The following is a 17,883-nucleotide window of genomic DNA, read 5'->3' on the forward strand; positions in this document are numbered from 1 at the left end:
CTTCCTCCTTTCCTCTTCCTTTCTTTTCCTTCTTTCCTTCCTTCCTTTCCTCTTCCTTTCTTTTCCTTCTTTCCTTCCTTCTTTCCTATTTTCTTTATTTCTTCTTATTCATTTTTGGTTTCACAGGTTCTTTTCCTCTCTCCTTATTCTTTTCTTTATTCTTTTTTTCTTTTCTTCTCTTTCCTCACTTCCCCCTTTCTTCCCTCCCTTTTTTTCCCCCCTCTTTCTTTTCTCCCTTTCTTTCCTCCCCTTTCTTTCCCCCCCTTTTCCTTCCTTTTTATCATTATTCTGAACACTTTTTATATAACACACGCTGACACAGTTTCAGGTAGGTGCAGCCCTGGTGACTGTGGAGCTTCAAACACGACGCGTTCTCCCTCCTGGGAGAACTTTACTTGTATTAACTCACAGCCAGCCTGCCCTCTGACTTATACTAAGCCCTGCGCGGCGCTGCGGGGAGTCTTCCTGCGTGGGGCGGCTCCGGGCGGTGAGTGGATGTGTTTGTTCGGGATTGTCCCCCCCGTGTCCCCCCGCGGTGCCGCCGCCGGGGGGCGCTGTGGGCCCGCGCGGTCACGTGCCCGCGATGGCGCAGCGGTTCCGGGTCCTGCGGTGCTGCCGCTGCCGCCGCTTCCAAGTGCACCCGGTGGGGTGGGACGGGATGGGACGGGACGGGGGCTGCGCGTCCTCACCCCTCACTGACCCCTCACTGACCCCTCACTGACCCTCTGCGCCCTCGCAGGCCAAGCGCGGCGGGAAGTGGAGCTGCAGCGTGTGCGGGCAGTCGCAGGCCGTGCAGAAGGTGAGGGCAGCCCCTCAGCCCTCGCTGGCACCTCAGGGGTGCCCCGGGGGGTTCCCTCGCCTCACCTGCTCCCTCCGCCCCGTGTCCGCTCATTCCCTGCAGGTGTACGGGCAGGGCTCCGGCCCGGACTGCAGGCACCACGTCCAGAAGTTAAACTTGCTGCAGGGAGAGGCAGAGGAAGCGCTTGGCTGGACATCTTGGTACAGTGTTTAATCTTGATCTGTGTATTTCTTTTAATGTGCTGCAGCTGATGCACATACTCACACACGGGCTGCCTGTTACTCAATCTGAGCTCACGGGAGGGTTTTCTGGCCTGTTGTGACCCCTAACTCTAACCCAGGTTTGTCCTCACCTCAAAGGAACAAGCTCTTTATTAGGTTAAGTGTCCCAGCATGTTTCTTTTTACAGGGACTTTTTTTCGGATAAGTTTGGTTGATCAATAGTATGTGTTGGTCAGGCCTTTACCCATCTATATATATGCAATAGGGTTTGGATTTGTTGTGTTGTTTTTTAGTTTTGTTTGGGTTTCGTTTTTGGGGTTTTTTTTTTATTTGCTCTTTCCTATGTACTGTTTGATGACCTGACTGTGGAGATGTCCATTTTACAGATTACAATCCTCATCAGATTACATCCTCAGAAAGAAAACATCCTCCACTCTACCTAACTATTGGCATTTAGGGGGTTCACGCTGTGAATCTGTTGAGTAATCACTGCTGCTATTGATAAAAGACTTGTTTAGTGCAAAGATTTCTCTGTAATTCCTGCTGGGCTGGAAAATCTGAACAGCACCTTCCTGTTTAGTTCATTCTTTAATCTCTTTATAAATCGTTTAATCTTGAACTGGTCTTGAACTGGTCCAGCTTCCTTTTTACTTGAGGTTATTTTCAGAAATCAATCAAAGGTGGTTACATAACTTAGTTGTGTGTACACAGTGCTTCAGGGTTAAGCTCAGGGAAGAAAACTCATTGTTTGTTCACTTTATCAAAGAGGGTTGCTATTTTTATTCTCAAAAAATCGTGAAGTTCAAAACATTGCGAAATAATTTCCCTTTTTGCTTGGTTTCTTGGGATATAATTAGTGAGTTCAAACTGTTGTCCCAAAGAAATGCTGTTATATCCCTAGTTATGCTCAATTAGAATTTGTCATTTCATGATTAGTGGCTTTAGATCAAAGTATTTGTGTAGAAAGAGTTATTTGCTAACCAGATTTTTTCAAGTATTTGTCAGTATATGTTGCAAGTTCTTCATTTGGCATCAGCTTTTATGTAGATCCTGGTTTTTCAGATGTGCCTCCTATACTGTGTCCCTATCCATGCTTTCTGTCCAATCCCTTGTGATATAACTGGGTGATTTGAAACCTGTGAATCAAAAGACAAGAGTGTGTTCTAGAAACTGTAGTTTAAACCTCTGTTTTAGGTGCGTAGAGGACTCTGTAAATGACAGCAAAAACAGAGCAGCACAACGTGAGGACAGTTCAGTCCAGCAGGTAAAATCCCTACAAAGCTGAGGTAAATACCAACCCATTCTGTCCCAGGTGAATCCAGTGATCCCTCTATATGGTTCAGACAGCTGAAATGGTGACAGAATCAGAGAGGCTCCTGCAGAGGGAGAATGAGATGTACACAGAAACTCTGCTCCACTCAGAATTGTGCCTGGGAACACGATACAGGGACATGTCCTGAACTGACTCACTTGAGGCATTCAGTGCATGTGTAACAATGCCAAAAATGAGAACCCCGTGTTTTGATGTTTTCAGTAACTCTCCAATGTTGTAGGAGAGAAGTCAGACGTTTGAAGGGAGTCGCTGGAGTAAATATCTGGACCAGGAGAGTGAGGATCAGGATGACGGGGAGGAGGAGGCAGCTCTAGCAAGGCAACAGTTCTGTTCCCAGAGGAAGAACACTGTGGGAGAACAAAGGTACAGAGGGAACTTTGTTTTGCAATTCCTGCCCCTGCGTGGTGACACTTGTTTTGGAGGTGTGGGAGGCAGCTCATCTCTGAGAGCTGAACAAAACAGAGGTTGCAGTGTATGACCTGAGCTGAGCGGAGGTTTGGTGTTTGGGGATAAAACTTCTCTTATTGCTAAAGCCCTGCATTTTATGAACTTCTCTGGTGATCTGGTGAAAGTCAAGCGAATCTGTCCTCTTTGTGAATGGTTTTCTTGGCCAGGAAACATCGGAAGAGCTTCCTCTCCGGTGATGTTCCGGAGCATGCAGAAGAAAATGGAGTTTTCCAGCCTGTCTACCAAGCCAAAAAGGTTAAAACCACTGAGGTATTTTAGCTGTAGCAGATGCTTCTGACCAGCAAAACAAAAGAGTGTTCTCCTGACCTCTTTTGTGTCATCATCATTTTGAATTTTTATGAGTCTTTCTCTGCTCTTCTATTTGAATGACTGGGGAGAAGAAAACTGTGTTGGGGGTTTCTCTCTGAAAGGTTTCAGTCAGGCAAAGCCAATGCCACCTTTAATGCTCCTGTGCAGCCTAGCCCTGTGTGCTGGATTTATAACAGAGCCCTCTTCCTTCTTACAGCACAAGAAATGCTTTGCAGCAGTGCCTGATGGGGATGGCAGAGATGGTGTTTCTGGAGGCAGCGTGGTTCCTGCTGTCTGTGAGGCTGCAGTGCCTGAGGACAAGACACAACCCCCAACCACCTGTGCCAGACCATCGAAGTGGGGGAAATTTCTCTCATCTTCTGACAACTCCAGTGAAAACACTGCTGGGGTGACCTTGTCACTGTGGGGGAGCAGTGCAGGTTTGGGGCTGGACAGCACCACTGCAGCAGGTGCTGGTGGGGCCAGGAGATGCTCAGAAGAGGCTGGAGGAACTCAGCCTCAAGGTACAGGTTTTAAATTTAAAAAGTGTGGTGCCAGCACTGAGGGTCTGGCTATGAAATTGCCCAGCACCAGATGCTCAGCTGAGGATGTGTCCAAAGAACCTCAGAGTCAGATAGAAACTACTGCAGGAAGGTGCTGTTTGGATAACACCAGTAGGGCAAATACCCTTGTTAACTCTAACCCCGGGCCAAAGCTGAGCAACATTTCTTGTGAAAAACTCTTTTGCACAGGTGAGGAGTTTGATGATGATCTCTGAGTTCAGACATCTTTGGCATTGCTTTCTTGTCTCTATAATGTATGTCAAGCACTGAGGCACAATTTTTAACTGAAGGTGGCTTCACTCTAAGCCATTATTAGAACTACACTATTAAAGTTGTTTACTTGCTTTATGGTTGTGTTTGGGGGGGAGGGACCATTGCTCTCAGGTTACAGTGTTGTCTAGCAACCTCAGCAGCTAGAAATAGGAATGGAAGTAGGTCAGTTTGTGGGGAGAAAGCTCCCAGGCTTTAAGAACTCCTTGCCAGTACAATTAAATACTGTGATTAACTCCTCCTTACACAATCACAGCTCTTTTCCCCTGTACTACATCTTTGTTTAGATCTCCCATAGCAACCCTTTCTTCCAGAGCTGCAGAGCCAGCAAAGCACTGGATTTCCTTTCCTTAGTGTAGCTCTAAGTGTGCAAAGTATGTGCAAAAAGGCAGCCCTAGGCTGATTTCAGCCTAGTCCCTACACTCTGTTACCTAAGTTACAGTACATAAAGCAATAAAGCTGTGATACTGAAACTCTCAGACACATCACATGCAGTAGTATTTATTTATCCTTCATTCTACAAGCACGTAAGAACATGAGACAGAAACCCTTAGCAGGAAGAAAAGATGGACTGCAATGACTTTTGCTATATTGTCTTCTTTCAGTTAGAAAAGTGCTTTTTGTTACTACTACAAGTGAGGTGGCTGCTTGGAGTACTGGATGGCATCTAGTGCTGCCCCAATGTCGCAGTTCTTTGTCTGCAGGAGTCGAGTGAGCCATCCACCCTCATCAGAGAAGCCCATGGAGAGCATCTGGGACAGGGACTCAATGAGGCGAGGGTCTGCTTCTGTGAAGAGAAAAATGGTTTAGAGTTCAACTATTTCATGTAGTCGGTAAAGCAGCCAAGGCTCTAATACCACACAGGAAGTGCGTGGCACAAATCCCCAGTGAAATGCTCTCCTTTGTCCCTCAGGAGCACCAACACTTGAGATAAATGATGACCAGAGCTAAGAAAACAATTGAATCAGGCTCAGTTGGCCTTGCTGTAGGACTGTGTGCTCTTGATCTCAGTTAAGGGGCCTTGGATAGTATTACTGGCTCTCATCAGAAAAACGTGCCCTAAAGCCACGGGGAGTACTACCTGTCCACATGCTGCAGTAAAAGGCTCTCTGGAGCAGTACATAGCAAGGACACGATTCAGGACAGCACCTCTGTCGTGTTGCTCAAATGGCACATTAGCCTAAGGTCAGAAGTCTTGTTAAGACTTAGCTGCCCACATTCAAGAGGAGAACCACCTGACTGTCTCTAACAGGGTGCAAGAGCTGCCAAACCTGCCAACAGTCAGGGACAGGTTTAGCTGTAACTAACACGACCTTGCTTCCTACCACCTCTAAAACAGATCTGCGTTTTCAAGTGAAAGTTACTCTGAGCTATGAAACCTGCACCTTTTTCCTACCTGGTGGGAGGTGTGGGTAGAGAGCAGCTTCTCGCAGTCCTGTAGGTCCTGGCTGGGGAGGCTCCCGAGATACATCCAGGGAGCTGGGACCATCTGTGTCTGGCATTTGCAGGGACTGCAGCTCACCCGTGGAAGGATCCACTTCTTTGGATGATAAGTGGGTCCAGTCTTCCTCACCCCCTGATGAACTGCTGGACTCACTGTGTTCCTGGAAAAAAAAAAAAAAAACAAAAAAAAAAACAGGTCCAGGTGCTGCAGTGCTTTCCAGGCAGGATACATGCTCCTACTATGTGCCTTTAATATAAAGAACTACATGCACGAGACATCCCCCCACCTTTGCTGTAAACCTGTAAAGGTGTTGTATATCACTTAATCTTCTGTCATCTTAATATTCAATCCCACAGTGCATGCCAAATGACTGTCTTCCTTTTTAGCAAAGCCTCAGCCAGCACTATTAAATTAGTGTCACAGTTCTTGTACCTGGGAGTGGAAGGGACCATCTTCCATTTGTGTGGGCACAGGATCTATCGCCATGTCCTGTATCTGTTCTGCAACAACATTTACTTCTGTAGCAAGGTCTGTGTTATTCCAGTCTGGCTTGGTCTGACCATTCTGGGCTGGAGCACTGCTGTTTGCCTCACCACTGTTCTCTTGATTGGGAGCAGTGGGAGTCACTTTGCTTCTCTTTCCTCCGTGTTCCACATCAATATCAACTTCAATACCTAGAAATGCATTTGAGAGGCAAAGTTGTAGAGCTTTTTCCAAAGCACAGTCCTAAATGAGCATGGGTCAGTCCCGCTCTACACTCTAAAGCTTCTGCAATGCTACAGTTTGCTATATAACATGTAGTAATTAAAATGCAAAGCCTTCTTTAAATAAAGAATAGTTTTCTCTAAAGAAAGAGTAGTTAAGCACCAAATAGTCATCTTGCTCTACACAGACAAGCCATATATTTAAAAGGGCCAGGGCAGAATTGTATCTATGTCCACATAAGCCAGGCAAAATCCAGAGTGACCACTGACTTAGTGTTAGTGTTCCAGTGCTCACATGTTAATGAAGTCTTGCCTCATTTTCTACCAAGGGAGGGCTCTGAAAAAGTAGTGGCTGTTCTAAGCTTAGGCATTATTAGTACCAGGTATAAACTAAGCCTTTGAGGCTTAGTAGGCAGGAGGTAGTTCTAATACTAGTCAGAACAGCTGACTGCTGCTCCTGTTAAACAGACATTTAAGCCAGTCCCAGGGATTGACCTGGTAACAAACTGTAAGGCACTTACCCAAGGGGCTCAGAAAAGCTGCAACACTCTCCCCAACATTCTTTAGGAAGGTGACGTTGGGGTCTTGAGGCTGGTTGTTAGTAGAAGCTTCTAGAAAAACAATTTCTGTTAGCACACACAGAAGCTCAGAGGGAAAGAGCACCTACAGTGTGTGTGTCCCCATGACAGCTTTGTGCTCCTTCCTGTCACTCACATACACTGCACAACAAAGGCAGTACAGAGACAAAAACTAACTCTGAGCTACCTCTGGAACAGAAAGCCAACATTAGCATTGTTAAGGCTCATTAGCCATGCTGGAAAGCAGTGACATGCTTGACCTAACAGCTTGGCTTAGTTTGGTTCAGTTCCAGATACTCTTATCTGCATCCTCATCGATTGCATGGGCCCAAGCATGCCTTAAAGTAATCCCACTCTGTGCTGAAAGGTGCTAATTATTTCAAGCAAATTATGTTAGTTCCCATGTCTGTCTTCCCACCAGAGCTGCAGAACCTCAGCTAGCCTGGCTCCACCAGCATGTTGCTTACCAGGGCATCTCCTCTTACCTTCTGCAGCAGGTGCACTGGGGGCTGCAGTGGTGGCTTCAGCCTGCCCGGAGTTCTGGCATGGAGGTGCAGGCCCAGGATACCCCCAGCAGTGCATCCACGGGAAGGGTGGAACACCGTGCCGCATTTTACGGAGCCAGCGTCCTCGGGGAAACCACTGTGAAGGGCAACATTCGTGTCACACTGTCCACACCACCAGATCCCGAGTAACTGAAACTCGTGGCTTAAATTTGAGGAATACCCCATTCATTAGTTCCCTGCCGTAGATTTTGCTCACCTCAAACGGATTTAGCAGCGGACTTTGGAACATCACCATGTTGTGATCCTTGTGGATGCCCTTCCCCTCACAGGTGCTGCACAGGTCGTAGTCTGGGCAGACACTGCACTTGAACCTGGTGCCCACCACGGGTCCCTCGCAGCCGTCACAGATGACGTTGGGGTGCACCATGTTGCGGGGGGGCTCCTGGCTGCACTGCGAGCGATGCTCCCGCTTGCAATCCTTTTTCTCTGTTAGGGAAAGGGAACTTTCCATCAAGAACAGGTTGCTATTTACAGGCTGGAAATCAGGCAGAGGAGGAAGCACAAACAGCCCCTGTCAGAGCAGTATTAGCTTACTAGGTCAGTTTATTTTTACACTGGCTGCCAAACACAAGTTGAGGGCACAAGAGAGACCTTAAACCAAGTGCAAAGGGGTTTCGAAAAGATACCTGGCCCTGAAACCAATCATTGCTTATCCTAAATATCTCTTGGCATGTTTATTTTAGATTAGCACTGCACAACCTTATCTGGCTTCTCATCCTACCTTCCCAAGCACTGCAGGAACAGAATGTGTCTGGAGAGGGAGTTAGGAAGGCGTATGCCAGGAGGTACAACATGAGAATGGGGACAACAGCCCCAGGCTGGTGTGACTCATTAGACAGGCTGCAGATAAAGCTTTGCAGGTATCCACCTGAACAAAACGGACTAGGGAGCTATTATGCGCTGAAAAAGCTGGAATTAAGGCTTCCTAACACACTGTCGTGACTATTTAAGATACCAATGGCAGCTCAGTGTGCCCAGGGAGCCGGGATGACAACAGCAGCTCGCATTGGACCGGCTGACAGGGCTGGGAGGAAACTTGTGATCTGTTTACCCCCACCCCCAGCAGGGAGGATTCATGTTCTGTCGTACTGCTCTGCCCTTTATTTACCCTCCCTCGGCAAGGCCGCAGCTCTCACCAGGCCCTCGAGGACAAGGGGAAGGGCCAGGGCTGGCTGCTCCCACTTCGGGAGCCCTGCCAGCCCCGCGGTGCCCTACCTTTGATGTACACACGGAACACGCCATCCCGCACGTAGGGCATCGCCAGCTCCAGCTCCTCGTCGGAGGAGAAGGCGATCAGGTCCCCTTCTTCATCTGGGAAGGGCGAAGCACAGGGTGAGGTGCGGGGTCGGGGGTCACGGCGCGGGGGCAGCGAGGCAGCAGCGCCCCGACACCCCCACCCCCGGGACCCGTCCCGCAGCGCAGCCCCCCTGCCCGCTCACCCTTGTAGTGCATGCGGAAGGCGGGCGGCGGCCCGGCCCGCAGCAGCCCCTGGAAGAGCTCGGCGACGCGGTCGTAGATGGCGCGGTAGCGGGCGGGCGGCGGCAGGGAGAAGCGGCGGATCTCGCGGGTCGCCTCCTCCTTGCCCAGCAGGTAGGCTTTTACCGTCAGCGCCGCCATGGCTGTGGCGCAGCAGGAATTGCCGTCGGGAGCCGAGACAGACGTCCAAGGCGGAGCGGCAAGGGCGGGCTGCGGGAGCGGCTGCGGGCGCCGCCATTTTATACTGCCGGCGCCAGCAGGTCACGCCCCCTTGAGGCCACGCCCCCACTAGAGCATATGCACACGTTGGTTCAGGCTCCGCCCCTTCGTGTTTAGGCTCCGCCCCTTCTGTCGCAGGCTCCGCCCCCCGGTCCGGCTCTCCGCGGTCCCGGTCCGGTCCCGCTTCCCGTCCCTCGCCATCCCGGCTTCGTTCTCCCCAAAAGGAAGGGGAAGGAGCTCAAGGCGCGTTTCCTGCAGCCGGGAGATCCTGTGGATAGGTGCAAATGCCTGTGTCTGCTCCCTGCCCTGCTCAGCCCTCCCGGAGTAGCGCCTGTGCCCTGGTTTGGGCGCGGAGAGACAGTGCCATGCAGGTTGTGGGGCACGGGGTTATTCTGGTAACCAAAGCACCAGTGGGGAGTGAGTGTGGCATGGGGACCTTCTGGGTGACCGATGGCCTCTGAGACCCACTGGTGGGGAAACACAACCATCCATGTGCCCATCATGAGGCAGAACTGGGCTAGACTGGTCCCAGTAACGCTTGAACATTACCCACCACGATGTACCGGGGCACGTGCTATCACAGCTCTTGGCCATCCCCGTCCTGCTTGTCCTTTCCATCACAGCAGACGGGACAGCGCTGGGGAGCCACGCGCCCGCCCCGCTCGTGCCGGGGCAGCAGCACCCGCTGGAGGGTTTGCATGCCCAGCATGACAGGAATAAATAACTCTTCCCTGAACCCCCGTGTTTCGGAAGGGAGGTCTAAAAATAAAGACACTGGTGTAAACACAACTGACATTAAGGAGGGTGTGCTGGGGCCTTTCCAAGCTGGTTGGCAGCAGCATTTTTTTGCAGATCAGATACAGTTGACAGGCCTCTTAATCCGGCCACAGGAGAGTTCAGCTGGCAGAACACACTGCCTGTGCTGTCCAAGCATAATTAAATAAAGATGGATCAATGATTATTAGGTTCCTTGTTGGTGTTAATTTCCTCTCACCCAAGGCCCTGACCATTCTGACTCTTGGTGTTGTATTTCTTAGTTTAAGATAACAAGAATTTAGGAGAAACTGTGTGATGATTTATCATCTTCTGTAATCAAGAGAAGCATACATTTTAATTTCCACAATGGGGAGGTAGTTTATTTCTTGAACTTACGCATATATGTTAAAACACTTGGCCTTTCATGTAGAGACATTTGTGGCAGATGTGTGGCAATGTTGAAATTGCAACACCTTTCTGGAAAATAATATTTACAGTAGAAAAGGTTGCCCCTTTTAACTTGAAGATTTTTCTAGAAATTTCAATTTCTAGGTATGACACGGCTAATATTCCACCATGAAGTAGCAAGTTAAAGTTTAAACATCAGCAGACTCAGGTGTAAGCCTGGATGATGCTGCTTAGGAAATGATTCAGCAGCTTTTACAGCACGGGATATTGAAAAGTTTGGGCAGGCAGCAAAGCCGTGTTACACTCATCTTCCCTTTTGCCTATTTGTTGTGTGTATCCTTATGTCTGAAAATGTTGGTGAAAGTTGATGACTTGATATTGTTGTATTATATTTCTTTCTCCATAAAATCAGAAGCAGGACCAGTGGTAGAAGGACATGCAGTACAGGACACGCTGCTGACAGTGTTGCATCTGCCTCACCAAGCAGCACCTCCAGCATGTCTGTCTCATGTTCTATTTCTGAGGACCCCAAGGGCCACTTTTGGTCTCATTTACAGAGCCAGAGACCTGCATTTTCAGATCCAACCCCAGCACATTCATTCCTTAGGCTCTGAGTTGGTGCAGCACCAATTCCTATTCCCTTCTCCATCCCTGCCTGGGTGTTTGAGGCACAGAGGGTTGTTCTCAAGTTGCTGGGTCTTTTCCACTCAGTTCTCTTTCCAGGTAAATTGATTAATGCATTTATAATGACCAAGCAATTCACCAGAGTAAAACCAGAAATCTAAGTTTTCCTCTGTGTCAGCTTTCATCCCGCTGGCAAATATGGAAGGGTCCAAATGACAAGGGGAATTTCCCTTCTCCTGGTGGTACTTGCTGAGTCACGCTCAGCTCTCTGGGTGTGACATCATGCACTTTTACAAAACATAAGGAAAACAGGCTTTCACCAGCCTGCATTATCTTACCTCACCGATCATGGGACAGGGGTGACTCACAGAGTGCTTGCTCCTCCTCCTCGAGGTTGGGGATTTCCTCCCAGCCAGCCCTTCTCCAGCACAGATCTCAGACCTCCCTCTGTCCCATTGTCCCCAGCCCTGGGATGTGCCTCTGGGAGGTTTCTCAGCCCCCTGGAGAAGCCATATGAGGATCTGGGTTGTATTCTCACAGAGGTTCTCTTGAGAAGTGTCTCCCTGGTGGATGTGGATTTTTTGATTCTCAGCATGAAGCACAGGCTGTGTGGATGATTTTTTAAGGTTCCTTAGGAATCCCATAGCAGCACAGCAACCTCTGCCCAAAAAGTAGCTTGTCCTAGCTGCTGACTAACCAGCTTCACAGATGGATGTAGCAAAGGAACAGCAAAGAGGATGGGGGGGGGGGGGAAAAAGCTGAGTTCAAAAATTCGAGTTAGAAAGGAAAGACTCAAAAAGGAGCAATTAGCATCACTGAAGTGCTCAGCTTTCTCTCTACACCCACTTTCTGCTGGGAAATGTTTAAAAATATTTGGTGAGATTTTTGCTCCGAGGGCACCACCACCAGAAATACTCCTTATGTGCAGAGTTTGCACGTTCACAGTAAAGACTTAGAGGCATGAAGGGGCGGAGGGGGCGGGGGGTGTCCAATCTTTTCCTTGCTTGCAAACCACAACAGAGGCTGAGGATGATATTCCAGAGGAAATATTTCCTCAGATCATTGCTCCATCGCTGTCCCGGCACTCCCGGTGAGGAGGGGCGGGTTTGGCCCCCGGGCACCCCCTGGCTCTGGCAGGACGGTGTGTGGTGCCGGAGGGACGGTGCAGAGCCACAGTGGGCAGGTCTGGGTGCCACGATCCCACCGCTCTTTCCAGAGGCTTCTGGAGAGGTGCAGGATCCTCTGGATGTGTCGGGTCAGAGGTGGGTGACTCAGCTCCGTCCCATGACAACTTCCCTCCTCCTCCAGCCCCGAGGAAACGCGGTTCTCTGCCTCGGAAGCAGAAGCCTTCCTTCCTCACCGGCACAGGCAGAGCAGGGTGTTTTTTGCTGTCTCATTTTTGAGGCTGATCTTTCCTGAAGGTTAGCTCTGCCACGTCAGGTGTTTACACAGCCTCAGCAGCATTTCTCATTTCTGTGGTATGAAACTTTTAAGGGCAGAAAACTCTGGGACAGTTTTTTCACAGAAACCGAGGAGCAGATTGGGAGAACAGGTGGAGGGCAAGCACAAGGTACAAGCACACTACGGGTGTCATGGAATTCCATAAGGATTTCATGCTTCTGAAGGTGAGAAAGAACTTTTTGCAACCCACACAAATTGCTTGGGGTGGGTGTTGCTTTGAGAACCTGACTTGTAGCTTTTACCCTGAATTAAAGCATCAACATGTCAATGTTTCATGTCAACACATTGAAAGTAAAGCACCCTGTTGTCATTTTCATCTCCTGTGGCTATGGAGAATTTGAAAACATTTGTACTGCATTGAAACAAGCCCTACTGATGTTTAAACACAGCCATCTATAAAACTCATACAAAATAAAATTATTTTGGTTTATGAGAAAAACAGAAAGTGCTTCTTGTTTAAAGCAGCCTGGGAAGCATCGAGGCTGACCCACTCACAGATAGGTCTCCAAACTCTCTTCTCTTTGGAGAACTAGATAAAATCAAATATAAATCTGGATTACATTTTCTACCTAGACCTAATGAATGTTTTCTCTTTCTAATCTTTGTGATGGCCTCAGGACCTGTGGATTACTATGGAAGTTCTTCCCGTGGAAGGCCCTCATTTCTGCAACACTTTCAGTGTTGCCAACATCAACAGTTCAAAGATCATGAGATCACCTAAAAAAACCATCTTCTCTCTCTTTATTTGGTGCTGGGGTTTGGGGTCTCTGCAGTTTATATTTTAATCTTTGCTCTGCAAAAGGGCCAAAGCTCAAAACTTACTTGTTAAAAGTAGAATAAAAGCCAAAACTGGGCTAACAGAGAGGGACTTCAAGAATAAAAGGGACCTTTGCAAATCTGAGAAAAAAATGGCAAGTGATGCAATTTTGCTTAGTCCCTCATTTTGTCCAAGAGAACCCAAGTTTTTTTTCATGAGAGGGTGGTATAAAGCTCATTAATTTCTACAGACTCTTATGAAGACAAAGTATTACAGCAGAAATTAGATTAAACTTTATCCTTGGGAAAGAGTCTAATTAATTGTCTTGGAGAAATTATTAATGTTCCTCTGTTCTCTTCCACTGCAGGCACACCACATATCCCGAGTGGAAAGAGCATTTTGAACCTCTGAAAAATAAACAGCCAACATCTAATGCACTATAACGTTACATGTTCTTTCTACAAACCCTGTGACTGCAGCAGGATTTCACATGCCTTTCCCACCAGTGGCTCTCACTTGTCTGCCACCTCTGGGTGGGGGTTTGCTATTAATTCCTGTGAACCAGCTCTTGGTTTAATCTGGGTTTAACGCGTGGGTTCAAGGCGAGAAAGCAGCGATTTGGGTGGGACAGAGCTGCTGGGCTGCTGCTCTTTGCTGTAATGTGCAAGTGCTGTTGCTGGTGTGGTGGAGGCTCCACCTGCAGCCGAGGAGCGAGTGGTGGTGGCTGTGCTGGGCTGGGGCTGAGCCTGGGGCGTGGGCGCTCACCAGGGAGCAGGATAAGTGCCCCAGGGCTCGGCTGTCCCACTGCTGGCTCGTGTTCCCATGGGGACGGTCGCTTGGGCAATGCCTCGCAAAATCCAGGTTAGGAAGCACAGGTCCAGCGCCTCTCGGTTTTTTTTTTTCAATATTCCCAAGAGTGTTTCTCAGTGCATTTCCCTTCTCAGGGATGGGCCCGGTGTGAGCAGCAGTCTGTGCTGGGACTCTGCAGCTCCTCACTGGCTTCTGGCAGTGGAGGGAGGTAGGAACTTTTGGTGCCGTCCAAAGGGCTCCCTCTGCTGATTTCCTTCCAGGATTTTCTAACCACCAGGAGAAGCCATTTCAAAATTTGAAAAACGTGGTTTATTTTATGAACTGGAGAAGATTCTAAGGATGCAGTTAGACAAGATCATCTCCTGCAGAAATGGGCAACATGTGCTTTTCCTGATGCGCTTGCATGGTTCTCAAAGGCACGTGTGTCACCCAGAGCATCTCGAGGCAGCCCCTGCACCCACCCTTCCTGGTGCTGAGCTCCCTCCACCCCTCGCCTTTCCAGAAGGAAATAGAGCAGAGACCTGAGCACCCATTTGCAGGATTTCCCTGTTTCAGAAGAATTCCTGTGTCTGCTGGAGTGTTGCTGGGAGATGTGCCCACAGAGCACAGCTGGCTCCCAGCTCATCCCTGCCTGCCACCTGGGACAACTCCTGGGCTGTATCCAAGCATTGCCAAGTGCCTGCATCGCTGCTCCTGCCTCTGGCACGGGCAGAGCTTTGCTGTACATTGCACCCTGATTGATCCAAACATCTCAAACAACAGACTTTGATCACTGGAAGCCAGTCCTACAATATTTACACATCTGAGAAATATTTACTCGCTAGCAGAGCTCTGGGGAACCGAAGATGACAACTTTCACTGGAGGAATTATGTGGCCATGTACGGGGCACACGAGCGGCCTGACCTCACGTACAACCAAAGATACAAGTTCAGATGATGGAGGCACGTAAATGCTTGTGGAGCCTGACCTCACTGTACAGCTCCTCCTGGTCTGTAATGAAATAAGCTGGACCCATTAACAGAAGAAAACAGAAGCAAAATAATTTTTTAATCTGATTTCTTCTGTCTTTCACCCAGGCAAGCAGCTTGAGGTCATAACCCCTGAATGCCAGGTCCTTTGGAAGAGGGATGATGTCCTTCCAGGCAGCAGCTTCCATTTGTGGTATTAATCTGGCATTGATTTTCTCTCAGTAAACATGAGATGCTGTTTCCTTAACCAAGATGAAATTCTTCTGCCAGAATGGCAGCGAGGGTACACTGCTGCTGCCCCCCAACCTTGTCCTGCACAGCCCCCACAGTGCCCCAGCTGTGCACACCCCATGGGGACACCTCTCTATGCATCGATAGGGATGAGCCAAGGATACAGGTATGTAAGTTATGTGTAACACAAGAATGTGCACTTGTGCACACGTACATATGTATGTACACACACAGTCACATACAGACACGCACACACACATACACAGACACTCTCACACACATTCACACAAGGACACACTCACTCATGCACACTCACAGACACACACAATCACAATCACACACAACACAATCTCACACACACATTCAAACAGACTCTCATACACAATCTCACACTCACCCACTCACACTCACGCTCTCATACTCACATGCAATCTCACACACACACACTCACTCTCACACACTCTCACATTCACACACAGTCTCACACTCACAATCACACACACGCACACTCACACACACACACTCAGACACACAATCTCACACACTCACATACTCTCACTCACACACACACATAATCTCACACACACACACTCACACGCACAGTCTCACACACTCACAATCTCACACAGACACACACACATACACTCTCATTCACACACACTCACACTCACAATCTCACAATCTCACACACTCACAATCTCACTTTCACACTCACACACTCACACTCACACACTCACAATCTCACTCTCACACACACACACACTCACACTCACACAGTCTCACATACTCACACACTCACAATCTCACTCTCACTCACACACACACACTCACACACACACACACACACACAGTCTCACACTCAATCTCACACTCACTCTCCCTCTCCCCCCGCCCCGCCGCACACCCGCACTCTCCCGCACGGGGGCGCCCTCCGCCCGCTGCCGCCCCGCCCCTTGGCCCCGCCCCTCGGCCCCGCCCCGCCCGCCCGGCGGGCCCGGCGCGGGCGCTGCGAGCGGGCGGTGCGGGCGGTGCGGGCGGTGAGCCCCGCTCCGCTCCCGCGCCGCTCCCGCGCCGCTCCGCCAGGGCCCCCGGGGCCGCCGAGCCCGCGCCGCGCCCGGGACATGCGGCCGCCCCCGCCGGCGAGGAGGCGATGAGGCTCCGCAGCGGCACGGCGCTCACGCTGCTGCTCGGCTGCCTGTGCGCGCTGCTCTCGCTCTCCTGGTACGGCGCCTTCGGCGGGCACAAAGGTAAGGGGGGCTCGGCCGCCTCCCCGGGGCCCGGCCGCCGCCCCGCGGCCGGCGAGGGTGTGCGGGGGCTCCGCGAGCCGCGCCCGGGGGTTCGGTGGGATCCAGACCCGCTGAGCATCCGGCGGGAGCTGGGGGATCCCGGCGGGCAGGATCCTGCCGGAGCCCCAGGGATGCGGACCTGGCGGGATTCTGTGCGCCTCTGGCCCCGCGGTACCCCCTGGTCCCCGTGGGACCGTGACCCGTGGGACTCCCGGGGCGGCGTGCCCGCGACCCTGCCCGTGTCCAGCTGGGCGGGAGGTGCCCTGGACGGGGGTCCTCGCTCGTCCCCCCGGTGCGCTCTGGCCTGGGGTGCCCATAGATGGTCGAGGAGCCGCGGGGTGATAAGGGCTGTCGTCCAGGTCGGAGTGTGCTGGGCTTGGCTTTGGCGATGCTCTTCTTCACGCTCCCATGTTTATGGCCGAAACCGCCATGGGCGATGGAACCCAGGGGGGTTAAATCTGTGTGGAGAGGTGGTGATGCCAGCAACGGGGGCGAGCCCTGGGATGGTGGGGGTTCTCTGGGCAAACTGGAAGTGAGGGGAGATCTGAGGAGCCCTGCCTTCCCTGCACAGGGCTCCTGTGGCTCAATGCCGAGTCCAGTAACTTCAGTGGATGTGGGACAGGTGTGAGGGCTGCGGCTTCAGCACTCAAATATTGGTGCTGGCTTTGCACTGAGTAGGTGGCTGCAGAGCAGGGGTGCAGAGCCCTGTCCCACCGAGGTTGGGAGGAATCCCAAGCAGGTATCACCAGATGCTCACTGCTGGTTTTTCCTGACAACATAATAGTTGCTTTTCCCCACCCAGTTTCTCACTCAAGCAGTGCACCAGACTTATCCTGGCCTGGAGGACAATTCTCACAGTTGCTTCTGAATTGTGTATCTGTCCTGTGTATGGGTGTGCAACCTCTCACAGCTGTGGTAATTGCTCAGCTCTTCCATTTCCTGCACTTTGAAAGGTCATTAAAGTGCATGGTCTAACCAACCATCCCTTGACTCTCACTTCCCACTTGCCATATAAACATCTCTCTGCTACAGGTGAGAAGCAGCTTTTGCTGCGTGTAAGCTGTGACTTGGTGGCTTTGCAATCCCATGGCACACCGTGCAGCTTGTGCATAGTGCAAAGCCAGCATCAGGGCTGGGGCAGCTCTGGGGGAAGGCTTTTTGGCTCTGATGGGCAGGACACGAGCCCATCCAGCCCAGTCACTTCCCTGGCAGCAGGGCAGGAGAGCTTGGGATGTGCCATTTCATCCTGGCAGCTTCGGGAGTCGAACAGGCGGCAGCTTGGACTCCTGTGCCTCGTTTGTCACTGAAGGGCTCTCCTATCGTGCTGCTAACATGGTTTAAATCCCACCAGAGCTGCCTCCCACAGAGGTTTTGGTGACAGGCAATGCAGGGATGCTGTCAGGGTACTGGTGGATTGTTTTGCTTCTGCTGGTGGGATTTTTAAGTGGCCAAAGTGTTTGCACATCTCGGTGTTAGTGTGTGCCCTTTCAACAGGAAATGCTAGACCATGGTAGTTGTGCAAAGGCAGGGAAGCACTCTGAGAGCTGCTCTGTGGTTACCACTGAGCAGTGGCTCTGCTCAGAGCTTCCTCCCATAAACAAAGTGAAAGCAGTGTGCAGTGCTGTGTGGGCTTCGAGCAGTCCCTCCAGCTT

At 50.5% G+C, this 17,883-nt stretch overlaps 3 protein-coding genes across 6 annotated transcripts in view; 2 read left to right on the forward strand and 1 right to left on the reverse strand.

Annotated features, from left to right (window-relative positions):
* The first annotated feature begins 545 nt into the window (after positions 1-545).
* Positions 546-4,525, forward strand: MRNIP (MRN complex interacting protein). 2 transcript variants are annotated; one of them, XM_051793895.1, is made up of 7 exons: positions 546-643; positions 740-799; positions 902-999; positions 2,215-2,284; positions 2,574-2,716; positions 2,968-3,070; positions 3,327-4,525. In XM_051793895.1, exons 1-7 carry the CDS (start codon positions 584-586, stop codon positions 3,885-3,887), a joined length of 1,095 nt encoding a protein of 364 aa, XP_051649855.1. In that variant the 5' UTR covers positions 546-583; the 3' UTR covers positions 3,888-4,525. The 2 variants fall into 2 exon arrangements, with proteins under 2 accessions (XP_051649855.1, XP_051649856.1); XM_051793896.1 differs by having other exon boundaries at positions 547-643; positions 2,968-3,055.
* On the reverse strand, positions 4,428-8,933 carry SQSTM1 (sequestosome 1). Of its 3 annotated transcripts, none has more exons than XM_051793886.1 (8): positions 8,674-8,933; positions 8,450-8,545; positions 7,431-7,660; positions 7,154-7,310; positions 6,612-6,698; positions 5,819-6,060; positions 5,339-5,546; positions 4,428-4,729 (listed from the first exon to the last, which is right to left on the reverse strand). In XM_051793886.1, the coding sequence occupies exons 1-8, from the start codon at positions 8,849-8,851 to the stop codon at positions 4,572-4,574; spliced, it is 1,356 nt and encodes a 451-aa protein (XP_051649846.1). In that variant the 5' UTR covers positions 8,852-8,933; the 3' UTR covers positions 4,428-4,571. The 3 variants fall into 3 exon arrangements, with proteins under 3 accessions (XP_051649846.1, XP_051649845.1, XP_051649847.1); XM_051793885.1 differs by having other exon boundaries at positions 6,612-6,701; XM_051793887.1 differs by lacking the exon at positions 6,612-6,698.
* A 7,014-nt stretch (positions 8,934-15,947) lies between these two features.
* MGAT4B (alpha-1,3-mannosyl-glycoprotein 4-beta-N-acetylglucosaminyltransferase B) overlaps positions 15,948-17,883 on the forward strand; it is a 50,696-nt gene continuing 48,760 nt past the window's right edge. Inside the window, exon 1 of the mRNA XM_051793868.1 lies at positions 15,948-16,192. Coding sequence (XP_051649828.1) covers positions 16,096-16,192 — 97 coding nt within the window. The 5' untranslated portion in view covers positions 15,948-16,095. The remainder of the gene's footprint in view (positions 16,193-17,883) is intronic.

This window comes from Manacus candei, unplaced genomic scaffold, assembly GCF_025592945.1.
Source record: "Manacus candei isolate 608988 ecotype Guabito, Panama unplaced genomic scaffold, ASM2559294v1 h1tg000037l, whole genome shotgun sequence".
Classification (NCBI taxonomy): domain Eukaryota; kingdom Metazoa; phylum Chordata; class Aves; order Passeriformes; family Pipridae; genus Manacus; species Manacus candei.